This window comes from Silene latifolia, chromosome 9 (assembly GCF_048544455.1).
Source record: "Silene latifolia isolate original U9 population chromosome 9, ASM4854445v1, whole genome shotgun sequence".
Lineage (NCBI taxonomy): Eukaryota > Viridiplantae > Streptophyta > Magnoliopsida > Caryophyllales > Caryophyllaceae > Silene > Silene latifolia.
Genome location: NC_133534.1, coordinates 170855569 through 170872254, shown reverse-complemented (window position 1 = coordinate 170872254; position 16686 = coordinate 170855569). Strand labels below are relative to the sequence as shown.

The 16686-nt window shown below is 38.3% G+C and overlaps 1 protein-coding gene across 1 annotated transcript; it reads left to right on the top strand.

The window, feature by feature from the left end:
• Positions 1-482: 482 nt before the first annotated feature.
• Positions 483-4424, top strand: LOC141600209 (ultraviolet-B receptor UVR8). The gene is made up of 5 exons (XM_074420392.1): positions 483-718; positions 867-1025; positions 2162-2197; positions 2339-2463; positions 2777-4424. Exons 1-5 carry the CDS (start codon positions 613-615, stop codon positions 4061-4063), a joined length of 1713 nt encoding a protein of 570 aa, XP_074276493.1. The 5' UTR covers positions 483-612; the 3' UTR covers positions 4064-4424.
• The last annotated feature ends 12262 nt before the right edge of the window (positions 4425-16686 follow it).

The window sequence follows — 16686 nt, the reverse complement described above, 5'->3', positions numbered from 1 at the left end:
ATTCATCTCTAATATAATCTAGTGGCTCAGATTTCAAAGCACAAACTCACAACTCACCATAAGAAACAAAACTCACAAGAACCTAACTATATTCTAATGTATATAACTAGTATAGATCCCGCGCGAATTCGCGGTATTTTAGATAGAAACATTAAAGAAAATAATAATAAAACTGATATTTAATTAAATTTGAAATTTAATTATAAATTTTTTATTATTAATTTTTTATTAATCTGTGGAAAAGCGAATATTCAGTATAATCCAGATGAAAGTCAAATAACATATATGATATAATAAAAGTCCAATAAAAGCCCAATTACAGATATGATATAATAAAAACTCAGTTATATCCAAATTCATTTAGGCGAGAAAGTTTTGGAGAACTCTTATTCTTTTAGTATAAGGGGGATGCGTTCTCACCGAGTGATCTTCTCACCGGATCATAAATGAACAAACATAATCTAAATACACGATTATAGAATAAGACGGCTTTAACCCGTTTAAAATTTACAAAAACAATTTTATACCCATCTTGTCTTGTTCATTTGACACTTAATAGAGGCTATCTGAACTCTGAAGCATCTCCAAATCAGGAAGAAAGGTTGGAGAGTAATGGAGAAGAGAGATATGGAAGGGCAAGAGGAGACAGCAGTTCGAAACCCAGCTCACAAGATCATCTCTCTTACTGCCGGCGAAGCTCATACTCTCGCTTTATCCGGTACTCTACAATTCTACATATTAATTTCCTTGTTTTAATTATTATTACTACTCCACATGTCACATCTTATCTGCATAGAGTATTACTCTAATTGCTATGAAATTGGTTAATTGGTAAGTAATAATAAGTAATAATACTCCTGGTGCAGGTGATGGGAAGGTGTATTCCTGGGGTAGAGGCACTTTTGGGAGGCTAGGAAACGGCTCCGAAAATGATGAGACCATGCCCGTACCTGTTAAACTCCAATCCGACGCTTTCCATTTTCTTGCTGTTGCCGCCGGTGCTTATCATAGCCTTGCTCTTGCTGGTCACTTTCTAAAACTAATTCTTTCCATCTCTTTTTTGGTTTCCTTCATGTTTTTGCTTTAACAGTACTACCCCACTACCTCAACCTTGCCCTTGTGGTAATAACATAAAGTCGTCTTTCCGATAACCCATGATGAAAATTGTGTAGGGAATTACATCCAACCATTGCAACTTCACAATGAAAAACAAGCACTACTCGTTTTGTCAACTAACAATCAACACTGAGTTTTTCATTCAACAATATCATGAAGAATTTCACACTTAATTTTGTTTTTGGTTTAAAAGGAGCCGGGTTTGATACTGACCTATTTTGAACCTAGGTCACAGAGAACTACCACTCTTATGACTTTACCTACCTGCTGATATTTGCAAAAGAATTCTGACTTTAAACTCGTCCCAGAACCTTAAAACACTTGCATGGCCGTGATGCTCGTCATCTCAGACAACCGTTCAGACTTTATTTTTTTACGTTGGTAGCAATCATTCTTGACTTATTTAAAATTATGAACATGTCTGAATTTATCAAGCTAAGTGTGCTGAGAGTTTATCCTTGAGTGTTTAAAACTACATGTATTTTGGCCAAGTCATCTGAATTTTGTGAATTTGGGTGTGCACAAAATTTTGAGTTACAACTCTTACAAGGTAAAAATATTTTTTACGTTGGTGGCAATCATTCTTGACTTATTTTGGCCAACTCTTACAGTAAACTAGTCCTTCCTCTGCATCAATTAAACTTCCTTACACTTTTTGTACAAGGAGTAAGAAATTTCAATAGACAAATGTAAATGTAAGTTGGTAAAAGTAAACTAATAAAAAGCTTAGTTCATTTTATTGTCAAATTTACCTACATCTTGGTCTATGAGGACAAGTTGGTCATTTTGATTTGGCCAAAATAGGAAACTAGGAAGTTTAATCTGAGTTGGACAAAGCATTATTTTGATGAACTTATCTGAGTATTCTAAATTTGTGGCGCACACCCCCAAATTAGACTTGCAAGGAGTGAATGATAATCCCTATGGATAATTACCGAGGAGTTTTTTTATTCGGAAAAAAATGAGTGTTTCTTGTGCAAATTATATCTCAAGATTTTGAGTTGCATCTTTTTTAGCTCTGATAATTCTTCATGATTTGTTGCAGATGATGGATCAGTTTGGTGCTGGGGCTACAACACCTGTAATGTTCTAACTTCTTACTGCAACTGTTATACTCTGTATTTGTTTTTATGTTATTTTCAAGCTCTGGCTCCTAGTGAAATGTTTATATTTAACAGCTATCTTTCTTCTGTTTTGTTTCTTGTTTTCTGACATTTCATAGATAGCCAACTTGGATTTGATGGAGGTAACGTGTCCCTGCCCCGTCACTTAGATGGGTTTGTCGAGTTGAGTTCCCTCCGATCTCTTGGGGTTGATTCAGAGGAAAAGGGTAAAACACCATTGAAGGTAAGCTTGACGCTATCTTTTGCTTCTGTACAAAGATGATGTACTAAAACGACCTTCATCACATTTTATTGTCTCCATTTGACTTTGGTGGTCAACTAATGAAAGCTTTGACCATTAATTTGGCCAAATATATGTTGAATTACAATATAAAATTTGTTATTTTTGAATTATCAAAACAATTTTTTCATCTAATCATTTTGATGTTATTATCGTTTGACCACTGAAGTGAAATAGGACAACATTAATGGAATAGAAGGACCAAGAATGGAATGATTAGAGTCTGAAAGTACACTTCTCTTTGTGTTTATTTCAGGTGTCTGCAATCAAAGCTGGTGGAATGATGTCACTAGCAATCGACAACCTTGGGACGCTTTGGATGTGGGGCAACTGTCCACATCCAACCAGCTCACCCGATGAAACATTCTCATTTGCAAGCATCTCTTCACCAGTTCCAGTTTATGATTTCTATGGTCATGCCGTTGTTAAAGTGGCTTGTGGAAACGAGCATATTGTTGCTCTAGTTAGTGCTGGGGAAACACACAAAGGTGATGATCTTGTATGCTATGCTTGGGGTAACAACAACCATGGCCAGCTAGGTTTGGGGGATAACGAAAGTCGATCACAACCCCAAGTCATTTCAAAGTTCAGTGAGGAATCTCCTTGGGCGCCATATGATGTGGCTTGTGGAGCTTACCACACGGTGGTGCTAACCCTTAAAAAGAGGCCAAGGGACACATTGGAAAGCATATGCTGGACATTTGGTCAAGGAGATAACGGTCAACTCGGACAAGGTACGACTCAAAACTCCTTTTGTCCCGAACGTGTGGAGGGATTGCCAGAACATGCCTACTTTGTATCTGTAGATTGTGGCTTGTTTCATACTTGTATAGTTTCATCTTCCGGGGAAGTGTGGTCTTGGGGGATGGAGAGGGGTCTAGGCCTTTGCCCTGATGTTAGTTTTGCTGGAATTGACCATGGAGACGCAATTTTACCCATCCAAATTCCGTGTGACGGGCCAGGTAGGCCCAAATTTCCTGGGCCAATTGAGGTAGCATGTGGGGCGGCCCACACGGTTATTGTGGCTGATGATGGTTATAAGCTTTGGTCTTGGGGACGAGGAAGGAGCGGAGTTCTTGGCGACGGGAAAAGTAGTGATTCGTATTTCCCAACAATGGTTTTGTGGCCCCCACTATCAGAAGATTTCAGCGACGGGTTGGAATCTAGTGTCGAAGACCCAAAGAAGGTCGAGGAAATGGGCGTCGGAGAGACTGAGAAAAAACTATTGTTTGCTATGGAGGAAATGAAGCTTTTACAATCAAAGCTTTCAAGCATGGAACGATATGCCAGCATTCTTCACGGTTCTTTATTTGGCAAACCTTTTGATGAGCGAGACGTTCCATCCTTTTTGCTTGATTCTGGTACTTTTGACATTGCTAAAGAGTGGGATAATATGCTGGAATTGGCAGATTTGAAAGAGCTGAGGCGTTTAGAAATGTTTTACAGAAATATGCTTGGGGGAGTTAAGGATAAACTAATGAAAAGGAAGATCAAAGAAATTGTGAGGGAATGCGTGCAGTCATCTAGTTCTATGCCATATTGATGTGCTGAAAAATTAAGAGTGGTGAGTCTCCTAAACCGTCTCAAGTATGTACATTTGTGAATTTGGGAAGTAATCAATAAGGTTTGAATTAAATGTTGTGTGAGACGCCTCTTTAGAGAATTTGGGAATTGCCGGGGAGATTGTTGGAGCAGTGTTTTTGTACATTCTCCGTTCTTGCGAGTACATTTGTAAGATGAGATCATATATAATTATATACAGCCATACAAGGAACATTGACGTCTTGTGTACTAGAAATGTCTGAATAAGCTGGTGTCTCTAGTGATCCTGGAGTTTGGCCTTGATTCTTGCTTATAAGGATTGTTCCTTCATTCAATAAATTACACTCCATCTTGTAAACAAACGATTCTGTTGGCTAGACAGTCTCACATTCTAGTGAAAATGTATGCCACACTCACCTATGTGAACTATGAAATCTTGATTACACTTCCACATACTCAAAATTATTTGTGACAACCATTACCTTACTCCATGGAATGTTTCAATTTGATCCACATCGTACTGCAACTATCCCACATTCCCACCACCCGCCATCCCTATCACCAACAGCCGGAAGTCACACCAACCGCCCATACTACCCATCACCGGAGATCCTCTGCACCGCCCATACTACCCATCACCGGAATCCTTGCATTTTTTATCCATCACCTATCTTTTCAATGAGACTTGTAAGACATAAACCAACTCGAGTCTCATTAGACCATGCATATAGTTGTATAGGAAGGACTAAGTCGACTTGTAGGTGTTGTACAATCTAATCGATTCGGCTCCGGGACCCAAACCTTCTTAGGGATTGTAAGATATACACTAACTCGATCCCATCACAATAATAATTGCTTGCATCTAGTAGAGAACATGTTTGTATGATCAACTCCCATGAATCCCCTATGAACCCATGATATCCTAGCACTTTTAATCATTTGTTTACATCCTTCCTTTTATTGCTTGTTTTACTTTCTTGCTTCTATTAGTCTAGACTCACCAACTACAAACCCAAATAAATTGTGACACTAGCATAAATTGAGATAGATAGACTTAGAACCCAAAGCACACCGTCCCATGGATCGACCTCGACTTAACCACTAACTAGTTGTTTGTTGAGAATATAAATGTGTTTGATTGGGAGACACGACGACACTCTCCATCAAAATGGCGCCGTTGCCGGGGACGGTGTTCTGTGATTAAGTTCTTACTTGTTTGTCTATTCTTAATTGTGCTTTAACCTTGAGGAACTTGTTCCTCGAGGTTGTTTTTACTGTTTTCTTGTAGTTTCCTTGTTTGTAGTTGCCTCTTTATTCTAGCAATGACGATGGCACATGACTTTCAACAAAAAGAAGTATATGGGCGAGTTGGAGTAAATGAGTATGACATGTATGAATGGAGAAGGTTTGTTGAGCAAGAAAACACACCTATATCCTATAACTTCTACAATGGAAATTCAAATTACCCCACAAACTCACCATACCAAAGCCCCCGCATCCAAAATCCACAAGAACCACCCTCCCAAAACCCACTTTACAATCAATGCTAAATGTCATCATACAACCAACACCCATACAACCAAAATCCCATATACCCACAACAAGAGAATGAGCATAATTTTGACATGCAAAGTGTGGTTCTCCAAATGCTAAGAGACCAACAAAATCTCTTCATGCAAATGTTAAAAGAGAGCCAAGCTAGGAACAATGTTCTCAAAAACATTGTTACTAATGGTGAGAAGTTGGCAAATCAAATTGCCCAAATGGAAGCCACCCAAATGCTAAATGAAGAAGAAGGGGAAGATAATGAGGGTGAAGAAGAATTTGGATGGCATTATGAAGCTACTCTTGTGAACTCCCCCCCCTAAATTCATAAGTATTGAACATCCCATATTCCAACTTGTACCCAACTTTACAAACATTCATGATGGATGTGAATACGAAGATGTAACGTTTGAGGAAGGGCAGTGCTTGATTGATTATGGACCAAGAGTGGATGATGAATTGGAGCATGATGAAGTTGGAGAGGAGAGCAATGGTGAATATGAATTGGAGGCCAATTATGAGACAAACACTTTGTCTAAATTGCCTCATGTATCTAGCTCCCACACTAGCCTTGCTTCTCCAATTTGGGATACCTATGATGATGATGATGATGATGAGGAAGACCTCCCACCACAATTTCCCTCTATGACCCATGTAGAGGAAGTGTGTTCCCTTGACACTTATAGGAAGGTAAAACTTGGAAAGAAGAGGTTGATAAATTTGAACTTGCTATCTTTGGATAATTGAGGGGCCAAGAGGAAAACTATGATGTTGGCATCTTTAATCATAGTTTGGAAGAAATTGAAGCTCTTTTCTTTGGAAATGGTTCAAGTTCTAAGGAGGGTCAAGAAGAAAGTGAAGAAAATGAAAGCATGAATGACCTCAATGGTGAGAAGTTGACTCCTCCACATCTTATCTTTCAACTATCCCCTCATCAAAGAAATGAGAACTCTCCTTCTACTATTGAAGGATTGATGAATCAATGCTCTATCATCATAGGATTTGAAAGAGATGGTGGAGAGTGGAAGCCTCCGGATAAATATGGGCAATACTTCATACATTGTGTTGACAAGAATCAGGTGCTTGTTGGTTTGAAGCATTGTAAGAAGCCAAGTGCCAAGGGCAAAACAAATGGGAGAGTGTTTGGCAAGTTCTATTCCAAGCCAAGATGGCCAAACTACGTTTTGACATCGCCAATCTTCTATTTGTGCTTATATGAAGCCCATTCAAAAGCCTTTGACCGGTTATTGAGAGCATTAAGCAACATGGACAACATCAATAACCATGGCAACAAGGAGTGAGTTTGGTGGAGTCCTCCCTCAAACCACCATTTCTAAGATATCCTATCCTTTGACTTTGCATTACATTTACACTTGCATTTAGTTATTTACATATACATTTAGCTTGCATTTGTATTATATTTCATATTGCATTCACATTAGTTAGTTCATATAGTATAATTTGCATTGTAATATATCTCACATGATTCATGTAGTTAGTTGCATATAGACTAGAATTCATACATAGTCACTAATGACCAAACCTATTCCTTTCTACACTAGAAATAGTGCTTAAATCGGTTTGGGGAGGTTTGATCATAGGTGACCTAAGCATGCATTATCTAGTGTAGATTGCATTCATTTGTTATATATGTCATATAAAATCGCATTTAGTTAGAGCATGCATTCATTCATATCATTGCATTTATTTCCATAAATTCAAAAATCCAAAAAACATGTACTTTCTTTTTCACTCCTACTCCTACATGTACATTGAGGACAATGTCCAAAATAAAGTGGGGGATGAGAATTTATATTCCAAAAATGCATAAAAATTGAAAAATTTCGAAAAAACTCAAAAATATGTTCTTTAATTTCATTAAAACAAAATCCATAAAAATTTGAAAAATTGAAAAACCCAAAAACATGTTCATTTCCTTTATAGTGTAGTCTTGTATATATTGTGTTTGTCTATCCTTTGTCACATTGATCGACTACGCCACATCCGAGACATGAGGATATTGAAGACCGCATGGTATGATATTTCCAATCTCCTTTTTCCTCTTTATGTTAATGACTATGTGGCTTTATTTTGATTGATGCGGTATAAACAATGTGATTATAGGATTGCATTTAGATTATATGGCATACTAGTTGGTAGAAGCATGTGCATTAGGTTGTATATATGATAGTTGCATCATGGCATATAGTTGCATTTAGGAAAATTTTTGTGAAAGTATCTATTTGGGAAACTTGACAACTGTATATAGGCCCTTGTAGATACTTTTTCTTCTTGAGACTTTGCTTGTTGGAATACTTGTAAAACACCCCAGGATGTGTCATGCTAGTATCCTTTGACCCATGGATTAAGGCCTAGTCAAGAGTACCTTGTGGTGTGATAACTTCTTGGTTACCGTTTATTCCAAGGTGACCCTTGAAACCATGCAACCATCATCCATGTTCTATCACATTTTGTCATCAAAAAGGGAATGAGCACAAAAATCGTTCAAATTTGAATTCAAGTAATGAAAAGAAAAGAAAAAGTTTGCAATTGCATCAAAAGAAAAGAGGAGTAACAAAAATAAAAACTCATATGCTTCAAATATAAGGCACCCTCGTTACTAATTGGGGTGACTTTGAAATTGTTCAAAAGAAAATGCAAAAGTTGAAAGTTGTCAAGTATTGAAATGCCAAACATCAAAAGAAATGGCAAAGAAATGTTCTCAAAATGTCAAATGCCACAAGAAATTGGGGGGAAAAACAACAACAAAAGCAAACTCCCACATGAAACTCAAAAATCTATTGATCCCTTTTCCATTGAATCCACTTTTGTGCATGGTAGAGAGGGGACGACCCTTCTTCTTGTCTAGACAAGGAGGGGAATTCCGCGATCCTCCAATGTTTCTAACACCATAGGGAGACTACTCTTGACGAAAGCATTTAACAATTGAGGACAAAGGTACCCTAGCTTGACACAATTTAGAGGTGATTTATTAGTATCCTCCTAGGCTTAGTAGTTTGAAGAAACCGTATCTTTGATGGAATGTGTACGCTTAGATTGCTTCCCTTGTAGATAATTTCCGCCACTTAGATGAGGAAAGTGGCTTTTTATTTTTGTAGATGCATCCATTACTTGTTTTGTGTGCTTTAATGCGTGGACTTATCGCCATTTTGGCAAGACCCACCTTGCCTTGCAAGAAGGCATCCTACCTCATGGTTGTCTTGTTGTGAGTTGAAGGGGCGGAGTGAGACCCGCTAATTGTCTCACCTCGATTATATTATTAGGATAGTTTAAATAAAGGTCTAGTTCTAGTCACCTCTTTACTCGGAACGAGTAAAGATTCGGTTTGGGGATGTTTGATGTGACTCTTAATTGCGCACATTTAGTCCCCTAATTGAACCTATTTTGCATACTAATATAACATTTCATGGCCATTTTATCCGTCAATTCCTTCCTATTTGGCTTTCCTATTGCATTGTATATGTTTTGTAGGAAAGAAGATAATGAGGCGTAATTCCCGTCTCCCGTGCACATTTGGAAGGATGTTGACAATATTAGATGGACTAGTATGAAGAGGAGGCAAGAATGATGACAAAAGATGTAGGAATAAAGAGTATATAGAAGGATCATATGCTTAAAAGCAAGGAGAAGGAAGCCATTACAAGAGGAAATTGCTCGTAACCAAACCAAGAGTTGCTCCTTTGGCTCTGAAAGTATGCTAGATGAAACGGCGTCGAAAAATTAAGTGGTCTAGGCTTTTGAATCACTCCAATAGGAGTCCGGATGAGGAAATGACGTCCTTTTTACGATCCGGGCTCAAATAGACAAGCTGTCCGCCAATCCGTGCGTCCCGAGACTCAAGACGCTCGTTCCCAGACCCAAGACGAGCGTCTTCCTTTCCTACTATCCGAGCGTCTCCTCCACGATCCGCTCGGATCATGAGACAGGACCTCCGTGCCAAGGCTCCAGACGCGCGGGACGAGCATATTGTGGCGGGACTAGCAACATGATATGCGCATCTCCCTTCGAGACTTGCATTTCCCTAATCAACACTTAGCAATGCTATTTACTAATCTACACTTGCTTAACCTAATGATGTACTACTATATATACTCCATTTGTAGTAATCAAGAGAACCAAGTTCCCATAGTAGAAAGTTCTCTTAGATTAGATTAAGAGTAGATTAGAATAGATTAATCTCAACCATTCCACAAAATTACATATCAATCTTTCCTTAATCATTGTTGAAGTTTATTATTATTGGGTAATTGAAGATTATTGGGTTATTGTTGGAGAATTGACAACTTTTCATCAATCAATCAAGTTTTCTTCTATTATTCTTTCCTTTCCATTTGTTCATCTTAAGTTGGTATAATTCCTTTACTCTTTACTCTTTATTGTTTATTTCTTCATTCTCTTATCATGTTTATACTTGTTGTGATGATTGACACCATTGATAACATGTTTCCCATGATAATAAGTGAGTGGTTTCCTTAGCTAGGGTTAATTGGGAATTAGGGGAAATCAACATGGGGATTGATTCATGCTTAATCTAATATGTTTTCATAATTAATTTGCTTGCTTGTTGTGATTCCAACTTATGCACATGTTATGTTTGATGAAATGCGAGCCTATGAATCCTTACATTTTTTACCCATCACCTATCTTTTCAATGAGACTTGTAAGACATAAACCAACTCGAGTCTCATTACACCATGCATATAGTTGGATAGGAAGGACTAAGTCGACTTGTAGGTGTTGTACAATCTAATCGATTCGGCTCCGGGACCCAAACCTTCTTAGGGATTGTAAGATATACACTAACTCGATCCCATCACAACAATAATTGCTTGCATCTAGTAGAGAACATGTTTGTATGATCAACTCCCATGAATCCCCTATGAACCCATTATATCCTAGCACTTTTAATCATTTGTTTACATCCTTCCTTTTATTGCTTGTTTTACTTTATTGCTTCTATTAGTCTAGACTCACTAACTACAACCCCAAATCAATTGTGACACTAGCATAAATTGAGATAGATAAGACTTAGAACCCAAAGCACACCGTCCCATGGATCGACCTCGACTTAACCACTAACTAGTTGTTTGTTGAGAATATAAATGTGTTTGATTGGGAGACGCGATGACACTCTCCATCAGTAACCAAACCTCCTAAGACAATAAAACTATTCTTTGGGTTACATTGTTTGGTCAAGTGGACCACAAAGTGGTAGGGAATATTGATCCCCCAATTTTTTTACCATTAACATTAAGGAAGGCACCCAAAATCTCAACCTCAACTTTCCTCACCGAGTGAGGCTCATTTCTCCCAAAAAAGGTCCACCCCATAAACCTTTGCCAAACACGAATGTCGGGGTAGTGTATGTATTGGTGGGGTACATGGTCCCAACTTTGAAAAGGGAAGTGAGAAATGGCATTCCATGTCAAAACCGAGTTATAAGATTCGGGTGATTCGGTAGGTAAGTCTCGATGAGGCAATTGGAAGATATTAGCAAAGTCCGCTAGGTCCGTTCTGTGGTCATCATTAAACAATCAGAAAGTCACAAAAAGCACAAAACCGGGTTTCTTCGACCTATGAAACTCAAAAGAGCTCAAGAACTCAAGGTTGAGTTCGGGAAAGGTCTTATAATCCATTGTATAACAATGTTTCATACCAAGGTTCTTAAATAATCTCTTAACATTTTTTTCTATTCCAATATTGTTCAAAGAAACTTGGTTAATGAACTTAGTCGGTTTCATACCTTTGCTTCTTAGGATGACCCAATTGTCATATTGCTTTTGACAATTAAAAATTACTAAAAAGATTAAGAGAGAGAATGATAGAGAGAGAAGGTGATTTAGGGTTTATCTTTTCTCCATAGCAATGGCTAGACAGAAGAAATTTTTTCCTAAATCTAGTAGATTACTAAGAATAATAACTGCTAATAATACAAAAAACAACAAAAATTCATCAAATAATAGTAGTAGTTCATCAATTAATAAGAATTCTGGGTCTCGATTTCGCGTTATTTCATCTCATGAACAGGAATTGGAGGATGGCGTTGATAATACTCAGGAACCGGTTTCGCTTCTTCGTCCTTATAACATGAATGATGTTATGGAGTCTATACTAGAGGAGGGTTCTGATGAGGAATGGGTAGAGGTATCGAGGAACAACAAAGTATTAGAATCTGATTCACCGTCTTCATCCAGGGTAAGTGGACTTCAACTCACTGATTCTGATGTTAAAGATGAGTTAGCGTACTGGTCTACGGCTGTTTATTGTTATGTATTGGGAGCTAATCCACCTTATAAGGTCATTGATGGTTTTGTGAAAAGGATTTGGGGCTTTAATGAGTTTGACAAAATTGCTTTTCATTCAAATGGTATATTCATGGTACGATTCAAAACTGAAGAGATGAAATTTAGGGTTTTACAGGCGGGGCCTATTTTCTTTGACAACAAACCAGTAGTTGTTAAAGAATGAACTCCGTCGGCTAAACATGTAAGGGAGGCTGTGGATGTAGTGCCAATTTGGATTCGTTTCTATGGATTGCCATTGAAATTTTGGGGGAATGCATTAAAGAAGATTGCTAACTTGATTGGCACCCTGATTAGATGTGATAGAAGTACTCAGTTAAAGATTTTCTTAGGATATGCGCGTGTTATGTTGGAAGTAAAAGTAGGAGAAGAATTACCTGATGTAATTGAATTCCAAGATGAACTGGACAATCACCATAGACAAATTGTGCATTATGAATGGAAACCTACTATTTGTTCTGAATGTAAGGTTATGGGACACTTAGCCAGGGACTGCAGGAAGAAAGACAAGGTGCAGAGAGGGCCAATTCAGGGCAGGAAGGTCTGGGTGCCTAAGAAGACTGCACAACCTGATCCTCAACCTGCTACTCAGGTGCAACCTCCTCCTGTGACTGCAATTCCAGGTCAGGTAGTGCCTAGGACAGCAGGTGTGGGTGATGGGGTAGGAGCTTTTATCACACCTATGCCTTATAATTATCAATCTACTTTCTCTCTTGGTAGAATTCTTACTCAAATGACTAGACAAGGGGGAATAGGGATTAACAGTACTAGGAGGACCTTCCTTGAGGTGGTGGAGCATTCCATTCAGATCAGGGAGGTGTGTGAAACTGACAGGAAGTGTGCTCCTTCTCTAATTGAAAATGGGTAGCATTGGTTTTTGGAATGTTAGGGGGTTTAATAGTGGGAATAAGCAGTCTGCTGTTAGAAGATTTCTGCACATGAATAATGTAGGGTTTTGGCATTTTAGAAACAAGAGTTAGAAGAAACTCTATTAATAAAGTTCACAATGGGTTAGGAAATAATTGGTCTATAGTTACTAATATTGATGCTCATGAAGGGGGAAGGATGTGGTTGGTTTGGGATCCAATGAATTATAAAGCTGAAGTGATTAGTTGTGAAGCTCAGGTGATTCACACTAGGGTTACTTTTCTGCCTACTGGAGTCCAGTGGTGGGCCTCTATTGTGTATGGATTTAATAGGATTGCAGAGAGAATCCCACTCTGGGAATCTCTTAGCCATATGCACTCAGTGGTGAATGGCCCTTGGGTGGTCATGAGAGATTTTAATAATGTTTTGGCCATGAATGAGAGGATTGGGTCTGAAATTACTGCTGCTGAACTGAGGGGATTTCAGGATTGTGTAGCAACTTGTGGATTGATGGATGCACCAGCACAGGGGGATTTCTTCACCTGGAACAATAAGCATGATGTGGGGGACATTGTGTTCAGTAGGATAGACAGGGCATTGATTAATGATGACTGGATGAATCAATTTCCAGAAGCTAGTACTATTTTCCACCCTGAAGGGTTATATGATCATTGTCCTTGCACTATTGCTTTATGGCCTGTCACAGAAAGAAAGAGAGGTAGCTTTAAGTTCTTTAATATGTAGGGGCAAGCTGATGCTTTCTTACCAATTGTTCAAAATGTATGGAGTGAACAGATTGATGGGTATACTATATTCCAGATTGTCAAAAAATTGAAGGCCCTTAAGACACCATTAAAAGCCTTGAATGACTCAAGCTTTGCTAATATTGAGACTGCTGCTAAAGTGGCCCTCACCTATTTGCATGAGACTCAGAAGGTGCTGCATGCTGATCCCACTAATGAAGGTTTACAGGCCAATGAGAAACTAGCTCGCTGCTACTGCATTTAGAGAGTTGGACACTGCAAGGAGAAGTTTTCTAAGTCAAAAAGCCAAGGCACACTAGATGAGTGATGGGGATGAGAACTCTCAGTATTTCCATAGCATCATGAAAGCTAGCAGACTTCAGAATAGAATATTATGTACTCAGGATAGGCATAGGGTCACTCATACAAATGTCAGTAATATTGAGGGTGCTTTTGAGGACTAGTAAACCAGTTGGGAATGTACATTTTCCCACTGTGAGACAAGGGAAGGTTGTGAATGAGGAGCAAGCTAATCATATGGTGAGACCAGTTACTGAAGCTGAGATTCAGGAGGCTCTCTTCTCTATACCAGCTAACAAAGCACCAGGTCCGGATGGGTATTCATCTCAGTTTTTCAAAGATGCTTTTAGTATTGTGAGTAAGGATATTTTCAAGGCTGTTCAGGAGTTTTTTGTGACTGGCAAATTACTGAAGCAAGTTAACTCTACTACACTGACTCTTATTCCCAAAAAGGATAGACCTGTTAGTGTAGTTGATTTCAGACCCATTGCTTGCTGCAATGTCCTTTATAAGACTATCTCTAAAGTGATTTGCAATAGGCTGGCTAGTGTTCTTCCTGAGATTATTTGTGCTAATCAAAGTGCTTTTATCAAAGGTAGGGAGATTGTGGATAACATTTTAGTTTGTTAGGATCTAGTTAGGCTATATAATAGAAAGACTTGTTCTCCTAGATGCCTCATGAAAGTGGATCTCAAAAAAGCCTATGATTCCATTGAATGACAATTTATTGAGCAAATGTTGACTGCTTTACAGTTTCCACCTCAGATGATTAAGTGGATAATGGTGTGTGTCTCCTCCCCTTGGTTCACTTTGTCTCTTAATGGTTCATGTTTTGGATATTTTCAAGGTCAGAGGGGGATAAGACAAGGAGACCCTATGTCTCCCTTATTGTTTACTATCTGCATGGAGTACTTGAGTAGAGTTCTCAATGTAGTGACTGAGAAGATGGAGTTTAATTACCACCCTCTCTACAGATCTATGAAGTTGAGTCATTTGGGCTTTGCAGATGACTTACTCATGTTCTGTAGAGGGGACAGAGGGTCTATCAGGGTGATTTTAAAAGCTTTTGCTACCTTTTCTAATGCCTCTGGATTAGAAATGAACTGTGACAAATCAAACATTTTTTTTAATGGGATTTGTTCAACTGAGGTGGATTATATTTTGAGAATGTCTGGGTTTAAGGAAGGACGGTTACCTTTTAAGTACCTAGAGATACCTATTTCTTATAAGAGAATGGCTATTGGGGAATGTTCAAGGTTGGTTGAAAAGGTGGTGGCAAGACTCAGAGGATGGGGTGCTAAGAAATTGAGCTACACAGGGAGACTAGTGCTGGTTCAAGCTGTCCTATCACAACTTCATGTGTACCGGTCTAGGATATTTGTTATTCCAGTCACTATTATTGACAGGATATCAACTATTTGCAGAAATTACTTATGGTCTGCCTTTGATCAGTATGGTAAATCTCCTGCAGTTTGTTGGGAGTTTGTGTGTTCTGACAAAAGATATGGGGGTCTGGGCATAGTAAATAGCAGGCAATGGAATTTAGCAATGATTGGGAAATTCACACGTCCATCTGTGGATAAAATGGGTGGACCATATTTATATGAAAAGCACAGATTGGTATGACAATGAACCTTCCCTGAATACTAGCTGGACATGGAGAATGATATGCAAAGTTAAAAATCAATTCAAAGCATGCTATAATAACAATCAGTGGTGTGGTAATAATGGAGAGTACACTGTTCGATCAGGTTACCAGTGGCTACAAGGGGTGATGTGAACATTATTTGCGCACATTTAGTCCCCTAATTGAGCCTATTTTGCATACTATTATAACATTCTTTGGCCATTTTATCCGTCAAAACCTTCCTATTTGCTTTTCTATCGCATTTCATATGTTTTGTAGAAAAGGAGATAATAAGGCGGAAATTCCCGTCTTTCGTGCATACTTGGAAGCTTATTGACGATATTTGATGGACTAGTATGAGGAGGAAGTAAGAACTAAAGACCAAGAATAACATGGAGGTCAGACCAACCCGTGCGGATTCTCAGGAATCCGGCCGTCTACAATGCACGGAACCCGTGCGTCTTCACCCCAATCCGCCCGTCTTCCTCTTCACCAATCCGCCCGTCTTCACATCAATCCCCTCGGATTCCAGCCCAGCACATTTTCGTCTTCTTCAAGCTTCAAAGAAAGAAGCCCTTCCTTCGAAAAATACCGGCTCCTCCCTGCTCAATCTAAAAAGTGTAATTACTAGTTTAGTCCTTAGTTAACCCTAATACATCCACCTAATTTCCACTATAAATACCCCATTTGTAATAAATCATCTCAAGAAGTTTGATTAGGGGATCTCTTGGCTAGAACAAACCTTTCCTTAGATTAGATTAGGAGTAGATTAGAATAGATTACTCTGAATCTTTCCACAAAATTACACATTAATCTCTCCTTAATTATTGTTCAAATTTATTATTCAAGTTTATTATTGGGTAATTGAAGATTATTGGGTTTATTGGGAGATTGACAACATTCCACCAATCATCAAGTTCTTCTATTATTCTTTGCTTTATTGTTTGGATCATCTTAAGTTGGTATAATTCCTTTACTCTTTACTCTTTATTGTTCATTCCTTCATTCCATTATCATGTTTATACTTGTTGTGATGATTGACACCATTAATGACATATTTTCCATGATAATGAGTGAGTAGTTATTTAGCTAGGATTAATGGGTAATTAGGGAAAACCAACATGGGATTGATTAATGCTTAATCTAATATGTTCACATGATTAAATTGCTTGCTTGTTGTGATGTCAACTTTATGCACATGTTATGTTTGATGAAATGC

Excerpts from the sequence above, each read along its gene's own strand:
- LOC141600209 (XM_074420392.1), top strand. The coding sequence starts at position 613 with ATGGAGAAGAGAGATATGGAAGGGCAAGAGGAGACAGCAGTTCGAAAC. Across the intron at positions 719-866 it reads TCATACTCTCGCTTTATCCG|GTGATGGGAAGGTGTATTCC; the intron begins GTACTCTACAAT and ends CTCCTGGTGCAG. Across the intron at positions 1,026-2,161 it reads TCATAGCCTTGCTCTTGCTG|ATGATGGATCAGTTTGGTGC; the intron begins GTCACTTTCTAA and ends GATTTGTTGCAG.